The sequence below is a fragment of the Simochromis diagramma genome, unplaced genomic scaffold, assembly GCF_900408965.1.
Source record: "Simochromis diagramma unplaced genomic scaffold, fSimDia1.1 OVJJ01000079.1, whole genome shotgun sequence".
Taxonomy (NCBI): Eukaryota; Metazoa; Chordata; class Actinopteri; order Cichliformes; family Cichlidae; genus Simochromis; species Simochromis diagramma.
In genome coordinates this window covers 5,941,464-5,957,196 of record NW_024387075.1, presented here as the reverse complement: position 1 = coordinate 5,957,196, position 15,733 = coordinate 5,941,464, and the positions used below count along the sequence as shown (strand labels likewise).

The window sequence follows — 15,733 nt, the reverse complement described above, 5'->3', positions numbered from 1 at the left end:
TATGGAGTGGTGACAGGTCATCTTGACAGAGAACGGAACAGAAAGCCAACATCCAAAGAAGAGCTGTGAAAGCTTCAAGAAGCCTGGAGAACTTTTCTTTAAGACTTCTTCAATAAATGACAAGAAAGCTTCCCTACAAGGGTTCAGGCTGTGTTCAAGGATAAAGGTGGTCATACCAAATATTGACTTTCAAGTTGGTTAGAAATGTCCCAACTTCTTTTTAGTTTAGTTTTTTTAGGAAGAAAATGGTGAATCCTAAAAGATTGAAAAGAGCATAGAAAACAACAGCACTGAGTAAGTGGAATTAATTTACCATCAGAAGGTGAAGAGGACTATTACAGTTTTTCTCGATTGCTAAAACACATTTCTTGAAACTACGCCTCATATCCTCACAACAGTAAACACAAATCCATAACATCTCACTCAATTTCCCAAACATCCTATTTCCAGGTCAAAATGAAGCTCTACACCCAAAACTATTCACTCCTGCTGAAAAACCAAACTTTGCCCTCAGACATCAAACACAAGCCCTCAAAAACACACACACTACAACAGAGTTTTGCACACTGGTACAATTAATTCAAAACAATAGTTCCAAAACAAATAGGTTGCTCATGGTTCTCCCCTTCAAAACCCTTGTCACATGATAAACACAAAAGACGCAACCAATGTATGTACAGTGGCACATTGTCATTCATGTACTATACAGTACAACACACACCAGAAACATTATCCCACCTCAGCATCTTGTCTTTGGTCTGGGTCAGGCCAGAGAATCTCATCCACATCACAGGCTATATTGGCCCCAGCCAGGCAGCGGGGGTAAAATCCTCTTGCATGCCTGATCCACCCCTGGCATGCATCTACTGATATGTCTAGGCAGGCCTCTTCCATGGCCTGAAGGAGGTGAACACGGACATAAGGTTCTCGGTCATACACTTTCCACCGCCATGCCGAAAATAACTCCTCTATCGGGTTTAGAAAGGGAGAGTATGCAGGCAGAAAGATATTAGAAAACCTTGGGTTATTGGTAAACCAGTCACGAACCAGAGCAGCGCGATGGAAGCTGACGTTATCCCACACAACAACGTAGTGAGGCTGCTCTGGCTGTGCTGGTTCCCTGTAGTCCAGCTGGAACATATGTTGTCTTAAACCTTCAAGAAAAGCAAGGAGAAGCATAGTGTTATAGGGTCCTAGTACGGCATGGTGGTGGAGTACCCCTCGTTGGCTGATGGCTGTACACATAGTGACATTCCCCCCACGCTGACCAGGGACATTTACAATAGCCCGATGGCCAATTATGTTCCTCCCCCTTTTCCTTCTTTTGGTCAGGTTAAAACCTGCCTCATCCACAAAGATTATTTCATGGGGAACAGGCCGTCCTTCAATCTCAAAGATTCTCTGCAAAACACATAACACAGTAGAGTCAATCGGTACCCTGAACCACAGTTCAAGAGTGCTGAAATGGCAGCATAAACTGCCATGCTGTGATGGTACACAATACTTTATACAGTATCAAAACTCATACCTGAACATATTCCACACGTTGGTTTTTCACTCTGTCAGAGTTTCGTTCGAAAGGGACTCGGTATGCCTGTTTCATCCGGAATTGATTCTTTCGGAGGATGCGGTCAATTGTGGAGAGGCTGATGGCATTTATGCCTCGAAAAAGATGATCATCCTCAATCACTCTCCTTTGAATCTCTTGCAGGCGGATTACATTATTTGCAATTACCATGTTTACAAGTTCCCTCTCTTGCTCCTCCGACAAAAGCCTTAACCTGCCTCCACCAGGTGGTCGTCTCTGTGTCCTACAAAAATAGAAGCACTCATTACTGTAACTGTCACACATTCATTTTACAGGCAAATAATGGAAACATACTGAAACTCAAGACACATAAGTTCAGTAACTTAAACGTTACTGTACAAAGCAGTCTTACTGCAAGTACACCTACCTGTTTTCCTCCCTGAAGGTTCTGATGATGGAGGCAACAGTGAAGCGACTCAAATTTGGTTGTACTCGTTGCCCAGCCTCCCTCATAGTCATCCCATGGACAAGGACATGGTCAACTAAAGTGGCTCGAATTTCATCCGAGACTGACTCTCTTCTTGCCCTTGCTCTTCCCCTTCCTTGTCGCCGTCGTTCTCCACCTCCACCTCCTTCACCACGTCCTCCTCCACCTCTCCCTCCTCCTCCACCACCTTCCTGTTGTCCTAGACCACCTCCTCCTCCTCCTCTTCCACCACGTCCTCCTCTTTCACCATGTCCTCTTCCTCCACCACGTCCTCCTCCTTCACCACGTCCTCCTCCTCCTCCACCTCTCCCTCCTCCTCCACCACCTTCCTGTTGTCCTAGACCACCTCCTCCTCCTCTTCCACCACGTCCTCCTCTTTCACCACGTCCTCCTCTTTCACCATGTCCTCTTCCTCCACCACGTCCTCCTCCTTCACCACGTCCTCCTCCTCCTCCACCTCTCCCTCCTCCTCCACCACCTTCCTGTTGTCCTAGACCACCTCCTCCTCCTCTTCCACCACGTCCTCCTCTTTCACCATGTCCTCTTCCTCCACCACGTCCTCCTCCTTCACCACGTCCTCCTCCTTCACCACGTCCTCTTTCTCCACCACGTCCTCTTCCTTTGCATCTCTTTGGATCCATTGTTTCAAACCTGAATCAGCTGACTTTGGCCCTTTTATCTATCCATCGCAGGTTCTGATTGGTGTGTGCTAAATTTTGACTCCTAGTGTTTCCACCTGGTTAATTGTGTGCTAATTGAGCTCAAGCTATGCTGACTTAAGTTAACATTATTGCATGCTAGTGCTTTCTAAATGACTACATGGTGTAAGCACTGTAAAATGTAGAGATTTGTGTGTAGAGTTTTGCAGTAACAGTTCACCAAATTTGAGTCATGTGTCAAAGCAGGGAATAGTGTTTGTAGTTCAGGGAAATGGGTGAGCTTTTTGAACAATAGCATTACGGTTTTGAAATTTTAGTTTAGAGGCCTGGTTATAGTGTTTAGGCAATCGAGAAAAATTGTAATACATAGTTGGAAAAATATTCCGTCTCTGGAAGGCATGCTGGAAAAGGTTGCAAACTATTATTTTACTGCTTAACTTAAAAAGTAGTGATTTAATATGAGACTTTCTTAGCGCTCACTTAATATTCTAACATTCACCAAAATAAAACAAAGATTTAACTGGATGCTTTTTCTCTCTTCTGCTCTGCTTATTGTTCTTCCGTATACTGGAAAAGCTCGAAACATCAACCTTTAGAATATAAAGCTAAATGCACAATTGGCATACTGTGAATTACAGATATTCATGGGCAAAAACATAAAACAATGACTCTTAGCTTAACTCTGAACATCAAAGAACACTGCTTTCATCTGGGTGAAGCACCCTGAGATGAATCTCATGCCTGAATAATAATAAGCATATTTTTCTAAATATACAGGCCTGTTTATCCCCATGGCTGAGGAAAATACATATTTATATGCACATTGCTGCACGCTCTTTTGCAGTGTATGATGAATTTCTATGTAATCCATATTTTGTCTCCATTATTGTTCAGGCCATAAATAGTCCAATTCAGGCCTGAAAAAAAAATCACAATATGAGCCACTGTGTGAGCATTATCAAACAGGTGGAGTGAAATAAAGCTGTGGCTGGTGTGTGTGAATGCATGTTTGCTCACTCTGGGAGCACAGCATAGTATATTCCTGAGGGGTATAAGTTTTACACTGCAGCTGTCTGATGCTACTTTGTTATGAAGGAACAAGCTGCAGGTTACAAATGTCTGGGCACAAGCTGCTATACATTGTTGGCAACTTTGTTTTGAATGACGTTGAAAATAAAAAGTGCTGCATGTCTACGTATTAAACTGCTAACACAAGTTTAATTAACAAATTTAGTTTCACTTTAATGCATATGAATATTCATAGACCGCAGGGCTTAATGAATACACAGACCAAGTCTCCCTTTTTCTCTTGTGAACGAGAGCATGTTCACCCTCCTGAAGTCAGCGGCTGACCTATTTAAGACTCCTAATGATGATGAAGCTGCCAAACTAAAGACCATTTCCCGACTGCATTAAAAAGTACTTCCCCTCATTGTGGTGCAATGGCGTTAGCTAAATTCATAAGCCAGCATCAGCTGAGTCTGACACACTCAGATATATTCACCCACGCAGACTAGCAGGATGTAGTAGAGGGCCACTCGCAATGACTCACTCAGGATAATTGAAATGTAGCAAACATTAGCCATTCTCGCATCTTACCGAATATCCTGCTCTGCAGACCTCTTGTTTTGCGTGAACGATGCTGTATGATCTGATGCAGAGCAAAGAAAAGAAATGTAAATAGAGGAAGAAGATATCACTCTTCATATTACTCTGGCAAACTGAAGAAGACAGACATGGTGGCGTGTCCTTTGTAAAACATAATATCACATTTACTCCATAAATAAACAAAAGATTCAGTTTCAGTCTGTTTGTGATTCGTGCATCTGATCTGCCCAGGAGAAGCACTGTCACTGTCAATCTGTTGCTGGAATTTCAGCTCACTTGCCATATTGACAGCTGATCTGAAACCAACTCATCCAGAACTCTTCAACAGAGCTGAACATCACAGACGTGGACAGTCAGACAACACGTTGAACTGAAGCATCCCAGATTGTCAGAACAAGCGGAGCCGCAACCAGATTAGTCCGTTTTGATCTGTTTAGCCTCTACTCAGGGGACTGTGGGCCCACATGAGAAGATGACACATACTCGAATACTAAGGAATTGTTGACAAAAAGTGCCACTTGCAACCCTTTATACCGTGGCAGTCAGAGACTGGGGAGAGAAGGGCAGGGAGTGACAGAGAGGCACAGAAAACTCAGCAGTCATAGGGCGAGAGGCAGGGGTACATCTTAGCCAGTCTGACACAGGGCTGATGTCTATGATCGAATTAATAAAATCAAATTAATAATAATAAAAAGTTATTAGTTCATTAATAGCAGCTCCCAGTCTGTTCTCTGTTTCATGGCTATCTATTATTTAGTCATTGGACCTGAGTTACTCAGGAATGATTCATTGCTGATCAGTTTGTTCCAGAGTAGCAAGTACCATTTTATGTATAGGTCTGTAGAGTGATAATATGTCTCACTGGGAGTTGAGCGGAGGAAACAAATAACTTTATCTTTGTGGATTCAGTGGAGAAATCAGTTTACGATCGGCCAAGCTCACCCAAAACTCTTCCACATTTTCGGAACAGTGGAGGGGAAAGCTTTTGTAACTTCCAAAAAGTCATACTCAGAAAGACACGCCCACTTCAGAGAGTTAATTCTAAGCTGGATAGAGGTCAAAGAATCATTCAACACATTACACATATACACTCAATGGCCACTTTGTTAGGTACGCCCGAAAGAAATGTTTCAGAAATTTCTGATCTAGAGTTTACAGAGAAAAAAATACCCAGTGAGCAGCAGTTCCTCTGTGTGAAAATGCCTTATTCATGTTAGAGGTCAGAGGAGAAAGGGCAGACTGCTTCGAACTGATAGGAAGGCAAACTGACTCAAAAAACCACTTGTTTCAAACGTGCATATCTTATTCTATTATGACTGTTTCCAGCAGAATAATCTGCCATGTCACAAAGTGCGTATCATTTCAAACTTATTTCTATGACAATGAGTTTATTGTATTCAAACGGCCTCTCAACCAATAGAGCACCTTTGGGTTGTGGTGAAATGGGAGATTTGCATCATGGATGTTCAGCCGACAAATCTGCAGCAACTGTGAGATCCAGCACCTCACCTAATCTGTGCCACAAAGAATTAAAGATGTCTTGAAGACAAACGAGGGGTCCAACCCAGGACAAGCAAGGTGTACCTAATAAAGTGTCTAGGGAGTGTAAACATTTCTTTTAAATTATCCATTTATTAATTTACTGACTTGTAATTATTCTGCTTTTTTAAATGTGGCCAGGTGTGACCAAACACCTTTAAGATACTGGTAATGAAGCACTGCAGGCTGTTATACCTGTTTCAACAATATTTATCACCAGCTGCGTGTGGCAGTTTGAAACAGCTGTAAATAGATCTGCAGTCGAACATATTCAACAACTGTGAACTAGTTTGTTTCAAGTATAATCCCTGCCCTCTGCCAAAAGAGGAGACTATGCTCTATGGTGAAATTAAAGATATTGGGTCATTTTTTAGCTTCCAATATCAGGTAATATCATTACCTTCAGAGGCATTCAACTTCTCCGTGCAGAGACCCAGGAGAGGTTCTCTTTGTTATTCGCTAATATGTTCCAATACAAACAAGAAGAGCACGGTATGAGCATCATTAATTCCCAGCATCTTTTCCTTCTCTAAAACAGGAGGTCGAGCAGAGGACAGTGTCTCTCCACCTTGTCTGAAAAGTTTCTTCCTTTTTACTAACCATTACTTATTCCCTTCAATCCCAAACGTTCATGCAGTCTCAGTGAAGACCACTGGGACAGTGCTGCAAGCGCATTTCCCTGACGGGAGCCATCTGCCGGCTTCTCCCCTCCTGTCATTAGCCCATCTCTGCGATGAATCCCAACACATATCATTGGCTGCAATCTGTCTGTCTGCCTTTAACGCCAACCAAACATCTGAACAGCCGAGATCTCTGATGGGTGGAGGGCTGGAAACTTCTCCTGCCAGTCTGCCTGATAAGCCGTGCTTTACTCCTCTCCTTATTCAACCTCTTCAGTTTTCCCCTATGTCCAGTACAAATATACTGCTTTGCTTTGTTTCATCTTCAAAGGAAAATTTCTGATCGCGGCGTTATTCCTCCAGTCTGTTTGGCAGTTTCTCTCGATGGCCTCTGCCACTGATATTTCCTCATTCTTCCATCCCCATCCCCCCCCACCTACCTCTTACCATTTTTGTTCCTGCTGGCAGGGTGCAGCCATATATTTGTCTGTTCCTGCGAGGGAGTGAGTGATGCGTGTGTCGTCCGTGGTGGCAGAGGGAGCAGCAGAGCCTGACGTGAACATACGCTTTGAGAGCTCCCATTTATAACTCCTTCTCCTAATGAACAACATGCTGAATGCAACACGGATGCAATTACCTTCAGGAACTCATTTTCATAAGGATAAACAAAAGTGCTTGCTCTCACCACAAAGTGGAAAAAGTCAGAATGGGAAGATAATGGGCCCCTGGCAAAAATTACAGGAAATTGAACTTCTGTGCTAAAGAGGCTAGCGCTTGGACTGTGGTGCATTTTCTACTTTCCGGCAATAATCCTGGCAACCTGAAGCCGGGGGGGGAGTCGTAGCCAGTTCTGCCATCTGCATCTCTGACCTCACGGTGTGTGTCAGCAGGCAGGTTTGCACCTCCTTCCCTTGGTTTTCCATCATCGCCATGCTACGTCCTTTTTGCTTTGTGGCCTGTATGCATGAGCTTACGTAAGGGATTGGCAGATCCCTTCATCGCTAGGTTTTGCTCTCAGATTACGTTTCATGGACCGGAAACGAAAAGAAAAAAAAAAAAACAGAAAAATGTTTTTAAAAAATGACATCTGTAAACTCTTGATGTTGCTCTGCATACAAACAGAGTTCAAACAAACAGAGTCAGTTAACACTTTTAAGCTATTTCTGCTTCCACACCTGCTGCACACACTTATTCCACTCCCCTCCACCCCTACTCTACCCCACCCTCCCCACTTCAAAATGTACACAGTAAGGAGGCATCAGTAGGTTAATTAGCAGGAAGAATATGGTTAGGGGTTTGGAGACGATGGAGACAAACAGGAGGCACTCACTCTCCTTGGCCCCTGTCCTCACTGGCAGATGCTGCCACTGCCAATGCCACGACCCCACTCAGCACACTTCTGCAGAGACAGAAAGAAAAAAAAAATTGGAGCAACACAGAGACAGTTGGAAGAAGCAGCTTTGGCCACATAAGAAAAAGGACGGATTTTATCAGCCCCCAACAAGGAATCTGTCTTGCTGTCGTTTATGCATATAAAGCTCCTCAGTGTTGGAGCACTGGTCTACAGAGCCATACCCATATGGCCAATGTGTTCAGTGTAGTAATGCAGAGAGAGGAAAGGAGGCTCCCCAGAGTACCTCTCGTTCCAACCGAGGAATCTCAAGGTCATTTGGTGGAGAACAGTGCAACATGATGGAAGACAGCAGAATATTAGCATCACTGTATGGTGACATGTGACGGGTATTTTTTCACAGCGCTAGTTATGAGCTACCATGAGCCACTGTGTAAACAAGCTTAAGCCACAAGATACAGTAAGATCGAATGTTGTCCTTAAGCTGTGCAGTGTAGCTCAACCAGTGCCGCGTCCTATTGTCCTTTTAGGGAAGAAATGGGAGGTGGGCGGCAAACTGGAGGAGGTACAGGTGTTTGATAGAGTGGCTTCATTACCTCGACTGAAGGGCAATCTGCCTCGAGAAGAGAAGAGGAGAGGAGAGGAGGAGGAGAGGAGAGGAGAGAAGAGAAGAGGAGAGGAGAGGAGAGGAGAGGAGAGGAGAGAAGGACGAGGAGAGGAGCGGAGGAGGAGAGGCGCGAAGAGGCGAGGAGAGACGAGACGCGGAGAGGAGAGGAGAGAAGAGAAGAGAAGAGAAGAGGAGAGGAGAGGAGAGAAGAGGGAGAGAAGAGAAGAGGAGAGGAGAGGAGAGGAGAGGAGAGAAGAGCTTAATCCACTGTAAAAAAAAAAAAAAAAGTAAAAGATATAGTGATAATGCAGAATACATAACCGGTATACTTTCCTGCTTAATGTAAAATTCACAATAAAGAACCATAAACCTGTTCAAAGTAATTCATCTAAAAACAACAGACATTCCGTTAACCCGATTACAGTCTTGCCTTGTTAAATACAGTGAAACTGTATAAAATAAATATAAAAAAGTTCAATATTACGGTAAATTGCTGGCAGCTGTGGTTGCCAGAATTTCACTGTGGAAAATATAGTGATAATGCAGAATACATAACGGTATACTTTGTTGATGAATGCAAAATTCACAGTGTTCAAATGTTGTTATTTGCACAATAATTACACTAAAATAAAAAAGTAATATAATGTAAACCTGTTGTCAAAATACATTTTTTAATAAGTTACGATTACTGTCTCCTGTTGAAAAAGCAAAGAAGAGCTGAATAATGCAATACATGTTTTTTATTTTTTTATTTTAAAAGTTCATATTTACATTCAATTACTGGCAGCTGTTCAAATTCAAATTCAAATTCAAATTCAAATTTTATTTGTCACGTACACAGTCATACACAGTACGATATGTAGTGAAATGCTTGGACAACTGCTCGTGACCTAAAGAAAACAAAAAAAAAACAAACAACAAAAAACAAACAAAAAAAAAACAACAACAAAAAAAAGGAAAGGCTATGAATAAGATAGGAAATAAATATGAAAAATTAAAAAGGGTAAATTTAACTAGGAAGGAATAAAATATAAATTAAGGTTAAAAATGAAATAACTGTACAACACAAATTAGAATGAAGGGTAAATTTAACTGGGAAGAATAAGATAAAATATATAAATTAAAGTTGAAAATAAAATAACTGTACAACAAAATACACAATATAGAACTATATAAGAATGTATGAAGAAATCTAAATCTAAATAATATATACACAATAACAGCAGCTGTACAAGTATTAACTGGAAATGAAGAATATAGTGACCAGTGTTGTGCAAAAACAAAGTCCAGAAAGTCCAGTGTGTGTGTAAGAACTATATGTGTGGGTCAGTACTGTGTGGTGGTGTGATTGAGAGACCGTATCGCCTGCGGGAAGAAGCTCCTCCTCAGTCTCTCTGTGTTGGTCTTCAGGGAGCGGAATCGCTTTCCTGACCTCAACAGAGAGAACAGTCCGTTGTTGGGATGGCTGAGGTCCTTCACGATCTTCCTGGCCTTGGTCCAGCACCGCCTGCTGTAGATTGAGTGCAGGTCAGGGAGCTTGGAGCGGATGGTGCGCTCAGCTGACCGCACAACCCTCTGTAGAGCTCGTCTGTCCTGCATGGTGCTGTTCCCGAACCAGGTTAAGATGTTTCCCGCCAGGATGCTCTCTATGGTGCACGAGTAAAAGTTCCTGAGCACCTTGGAGGGCAGTTGGAAGTCTCTCAAGCGTCTGAGGTGGTAGAGACGCTGTCGGGCCTTTTTCACCACGGTGTTGATGTGACAGGACCATGACAGGTCCTGCGTGATGTGAACTCCGAGGTATTTGAAGCTGTCCACTCTCTCCACTGGGCACTCGTTGATGACGGGGGTCTGGTAGTTCCTCTCCTGCTTTGTGCTGAAGTCCACTATCAGCTCCTTTGTCTTACTGACGTTTAGAAGGAGGTTGTTCCTCTGGCACCAGTTCTCCAGATTCCTAATCTCCTTCAGGTAGGCCGTCTCGTTGTTATCAGAGATCAGGCCCACCACGACGGTGTCGTCAGCAAACTTGATGATGGTGGTGGAGCTGGTAGTGGCCACACAGTCATATGTGTACAAAGAGTACAGCAGGGGGCTCAGAACACACCCCTGGGGGGCTCCAGTGCTGAGAGTGGTGGAGGCTGAGACATGTCCGCCCATCCTTACTGCCTGTGGTCTGCCAGTTAGGAAGTTGGAGATCCACTGACACATAGATGAGCTGAGTCCCAGATGCTCCAGCTTGGTGGTGAGTGTGGAGGGAATTATGGTGTTAAATGCAGAGCTGTAGTCTATGAAGAGCATTTTAACATAATTCCCCCTTCTAGTGTCCAAGTGAGTGAGTGATGTGTGGAGGAGATGAGAGATGGCATCGTCTGTGGAACGATTTGGACGGTAAGCGAACTGTAGTGGGTCCAGTGTGTCTGGTAGTGAAGAAATGATGAAGTCTCTGACCAGGCGTTCAAAGCACTTCATCACTACTGAGGTGAGGGCTACAGGGCGATAGTCATTGAGAGAAGCAGGGTGGGGTTTCTTCGGGACAGGAACAATGATGGACTCTTTGAAGCATGTGGGGATCACCGACTGAGATAGAGAGATGTTGAATATCTCAGTGAACACAGGAGCTAGCTGGTATGCGCAGTCTCTTAGGATATGACCTGGGATGCCGTCTGGTCCTGCTGCTTTCCTGGTGTTCACTCTTTTGAAGGCTCTCCTTACTTCATGCTCGGAGATGACGAGCACGTTTCCGGTGCTGGCAGCATCTTCCTGTCTGCAGCCGTTAGCGCCGCTAACACTAGCATTGTTGGAGACCTTAGCTGCAGCCTCGAAGCGAGCATAGAAAGTGTTCAGCTCGTCTGCCAGAGTCACGGCCGCGTTCGTCATACCGGTTGTTGGTGCTTTATTGTTATTTACTGTTGTAGCCAAAAGTCAAACAAATGAGGTAATGAAGATAATACAGCTGATTGGCATAAAAATTTACATTCGTTTACTTTTTGTTATAATTTGCTAGAAACACGAATAAAATCCAATAGAAACAATGATTAAATTAAACAGTTAACCCTTTAAGACCTACCATAGAACCAAGTCCGCCAGAGCTTATATTATATTTTTACATGCTGTGGAGCCATTTTTGGGAGCATTTCAAGTCACTATACATCAATACAACCATTATAGCCCAGATTTTAATAATATGTATTCATTAAGTGCATAGTAATTACATAAATTGCAAAAAAGTGCAATAAACTACAAAAAAATTGAAAATCGTTTTTGTTTTTTTAACATATATTTGTAGTTAGAGAAATTTAAGAGGCTTATCCCTCAAAACTGTAAATACAAAAAAGTTGCACAAAATAGTTTCCCACCACAGGAAATTTATTTTGAGTGTCTTCATAGTTTTATTTTTGAAATACACCAATTTTTATACACTGCAGGAAAAACGAAAATAAATATTATACTGCAAATTTGCAAAAAAGCAGCATATGCATCAAAATAAACTATTTCCAGCAGTGCAATATGAGTCCTAAGCATCCCAGAAACGACACAGAAAGTCATAAAGTCAAAGATAACTTTTAAAAAGAGCAGTATAGGCCCTGAGGCCCTGATGGTAAAAAAGACTACATTTCCGCGAAAATGACGTCACTTCCGGTTTCGGGCAGGTAATGGCGGAAATGCAAAAGTTTGCACTGACGTCTATTCCAACATAGGAAGTGTTATGAACAGCTGATCAGAGCGTGTTTCTGGAATATTATGTTTTTGTTGCTGCAAGCGCTTTTTATGCAGTTTTTGCAAAGCTTTATGTGGAAGGAAACCGTGACCTAGGACACGCTGATGGCATAAGATGTAAGTACAACTCCTCCGGTTTCATATGCAAAAAAAATTTTTGCGCTAGCTTACGTGGTTGCAGAGCTACCGGGATTTAAAAATAGTTACGCAAAACAGAGCGTGCCCGCTCCGATCGGCTCTAAAGGGTTAATATTAAATAATACAATTAATGACTAAAGACACTAACATAATTAATATTAAACTTAATACAACCAAAAACAAGTACATAATAAACAGTCAAATAAAATTTAAAACACTTGATACTTGCAGTGGTTGACAAAGTTTCTTTTTAACCAGACTTGATTGGGCTTTAAACATGGGAAACAGTCTCTGATGGTGTCGGAGGAACTGGAACAGGTTTTGGGTCCAGTGTGTTTGAGGACTTGCATGTTGTTCTTCACACGCTCGGTGCAGATTAGCATTCTTTTCTATTAGCCTGAAAGCAAATACAAAGCACAATAAAGCAAACTGGCCATTTCAAAAACAAATAGACATGTATACATTTGATCAAGCAAATATACCATCTCACATATAAAAGGATAAAGGACAAAGGATTCTTAATTTATTCAGAAGAAACTAAATACAGTCCCAATCAAAAGTTTTTAAGACCACTTGAAAAATAGCCAAAAAAGCCTATTTTGCAAGGTTTCAAGCAGAGCTTCAACATGTAACAAGAAGAAATGTGAGTGAGACAAAACATTCTTTAAGCATGCAATGTATTGAAAACAACACTTAAACTGAAACAGGCTGTTTTGAAAGACAATGTGCTATATTACTGTAAATTAATGTGTTTTCAACATATTAGCACTGTAAAAAAATAATTTATTATTTGTCTGTTTACAGTAATTTAACATACATATTACAATCATTTACTCTTTTTGATTTAATAGTCATTTGCCGTTGCCATTTCAGATTTATTTACTGTCATTTTTTACGTACATTTTTTACAGTGTGGGACGGGAATGGTCAGCTGGTCAATAGAGAGTGCTAGGGCTTCAACCTCTGGCTCGGAGGGAAATCTCTGGTTGTCCATTTATAAACATCGTTTCTCAAGGTATAAGGCAGAAACTTTGCCGAGTCAGTGCATGTCTGCATATATCCACCATAGTGCCCCCAATCAGTTTTAGAAGTCCCATCTTGTTGCAGGAGTTCATCCTTCTAGCAATTACAAAGAATGCACTTCTGCATCTGCAGTGCATGATTCTGTATGCCAGTGGAAGCATTCAGTGCCCAAAATGAACACTGTTCCATAATCTTCCCAGTATGTTACACGTTTTAATTGGTAACCATACTTTTGCACACAAACCCCCCCAAAAAAACAAAACATTCAAAAATATTTTAAATGTAATCCTGGGTTTTTGCTGAATCGTTGAACACTAACAATTTCTCCGCGGACAGAGATGGATTAAAAAAGTAGGCGTGCAATTAAAATTACTCTGGCATAACAGATTCAATTTTCATCCTGACATTGAACCGGTCTCATTTTCTTGAGCTTCCATTCCAGCAAACAATAAATGATGTTGTTCCAGACGTTAACCTGTATGACTTCAAACTTTCTGATTACATTATCATGAGCACACACGCCCATGCTCACCCACACGCACATGCATGCAAAGTATAAAAAGTAAGGCTATACCACCACAGATAAAGCTTTGTCGATGGAGTAATGGGCTTTTCCTGATGGCAAGGGACCATAATATTCTCTAAAGAAGTTAGCGCTGCAGACTGGAAAATGAAGAATATAGCGTGGGGGATGGGAAATTCCAAGACATACTCTGAAACACCCAGAGACTGGATTCAGTTCAGCGTTTATGATAAACTGATCCTTTCCCCCGTCTTGCTTTTAGTCTCCTTTACTTTTTTCCATCCTCACCTGGAAAAAGATGTCTCCTTCGACTTACCCAGTGCAGAATAATGATTTGCCTATCAGTGCTCAACTCATTAAACTGGGGAAGCAGTAGGCTGTTGGATAAAGGGAGGGAGTCAAGCAGGAAGGGAGAAATCTAATAGGAATAATCAATGCTACTATATATGATGACTTTATCCACTCTGCCTGCGTGCATTGATTTAGCCTAGCTGTGCATAATTCCAGCATTGAATACACTAAATACAACAGTGAATCAATAAGGCTATAAACCATGTGTTGAAGAAAGCGCTATCATCAGTTGAAGTGTGCACTTGAGCAGAGTCCACCTTGAAGGATACAACCACAGGCAGCCAGGAGAAAGCAATATATGAAGGCACTCTCATCTCGGCCGGGTCTCACGCTCTGCTGAACATCATCAGTGTTGAATTACACCTTAAACTCAATAAACACACACACCACACTCTCCGAGTTCACCTTCCACCTGCCCACTGTCTGCCCACAATATTTGTAATTATCAACCGTATGAAACTCATATATGACTTGCATCATTAAATTAGAAACCCAGCCACCCTCCAAAACAACATATTTGGGCTGGAAATAAAAGAAGTCATAATGCTCCCTTCTTTGCAGCTAATGTCACAACAAATCAAAGCAATATGAGCAGAGAATGAAATCCAAATCTTTTTGGAAGGGCTTTTTTTTCCTGCACACGCTGCATGAGGCAGGATGTCCCTAACAAGGCATGGCATTTAGAAAGACTAATAGTAACCTAGCGTGTTTCCCTCATGAATCTTGGGGCTGATGCAGTACAATTCCATTAGCCACCTTCCTCCAGCTGAGAGCTCTCTGTCTGTCATTCATCACCAGCTGCAGCACAACACAGTAAGAACAGCAATGAAAATTAACTTTCCCCGCCACGCTCCTCCATTTGTCTGTCGCTCTCTCTCTCTTACCCTCCCTCCCCCCTCCCAAACTTTCTCCATCATAATTAACCTCTAATTCCTGCAGTTTCTATTCTGTGTGCGAATAACAAATGGGAAATAGGGTCTTCCCATGACATCTGGCCACAAGCTGCTCCCTTTTGATACTACAAATACATCGGGACTGGCTAAATATCAGTACTTGACTTCAGGTCAGTCAACCTGAATAGAGGCAAATTTCTTTCAAAAAGAAAGAAAACTTTCATTTCAAATTGATATTTTATGGGAGAGTGACTCATCTTGATTTTTTTGTGATGTGCATATAGCCTATGTGTACCCTGCTTGTTTCTCCATGCCACTGAGTATGCAACGGGGTGGAACAGCAGCTTCTGTAAAACGCAGCAAGTAGTCGCAGCTGCCGTCAAAGTCAAAAGCACATTTTGTACCACTGGCCTCTCCCATGTAACAGGAATCGTGTTTCTATATGCTTCCTGTATCCTGTATGCTTTTTTATATTGTAATTTTTGCAGGATTAAGTTCAGGGAAACATTTAAAAATGCTATTACAGGTCATGGTGGTGATGGGGGGGGGGGATTAAAGTGCTTAACATATTTATAGGAATTTCTTTTATTTATGTATTAATCACATTATTTTATCATATAATGCCTTGGCGCCACTGGATTTTAAAATGTCTCACACTCATACAGTAAGACAAATGGTGGGGGTCTAGTAAG

The 15,733-nt window shown here is 42.1% G+C and overlaps 1 protein-coding gene across 1 annotated transcript; it reads right to left on the bottom strand.

Annotated features, from left to right (window-relative positions):
* Window positions 1-333: 333 nt before the first annotated feature.
* Window positions 334-2,205, bottom strand: LOC120742339. Its single transcript, XM_040045615.1, has 3 exons — window positions 1,956-2,205; window positions 1,529-1,811; window positions 334-1,401 (listed from the first exon to the last, which is right to left on the bottom strand). Exons 1-3 carry the CDS (start codon window positions 2,045-2,047, stop codon window positions 730-732), a joined length of 1,047 nt encoding a protein of 348 aa, XP_039901549.1. The 5' UTR covers window positions 2,048-2,205; the 3' UTR covers window positions 334-729.
* Between the last annotated feature and the right edge of the window lie 13,528 nt (window positions 2,206-15,733).

Bases quoted from the DNA above. Each gene is read 5' to 3' on its own strand.
- LOC120742339 (XM_040045615.1), bottom strand. From the start codon at position 2,047: ATGACTATGAGGGAGGCTGGGCAACGAGTACAACCAAATTTGAGTCGC. The intron at 1,812-1,955 runs GTAGGTGTACTT...CTATTTTTGTAG, and splicing joins ACCTTCAGGGAGGAAAACAG to GACACAGAGACGACCACCTG. The intron at 1,402-1,528 runs GTATGAGTTTTG...TGTGTTTTGCAG, and splicing joins AACGTGTGGAATATGTTCAG to AGAATCTTTGAGATTGAAGG.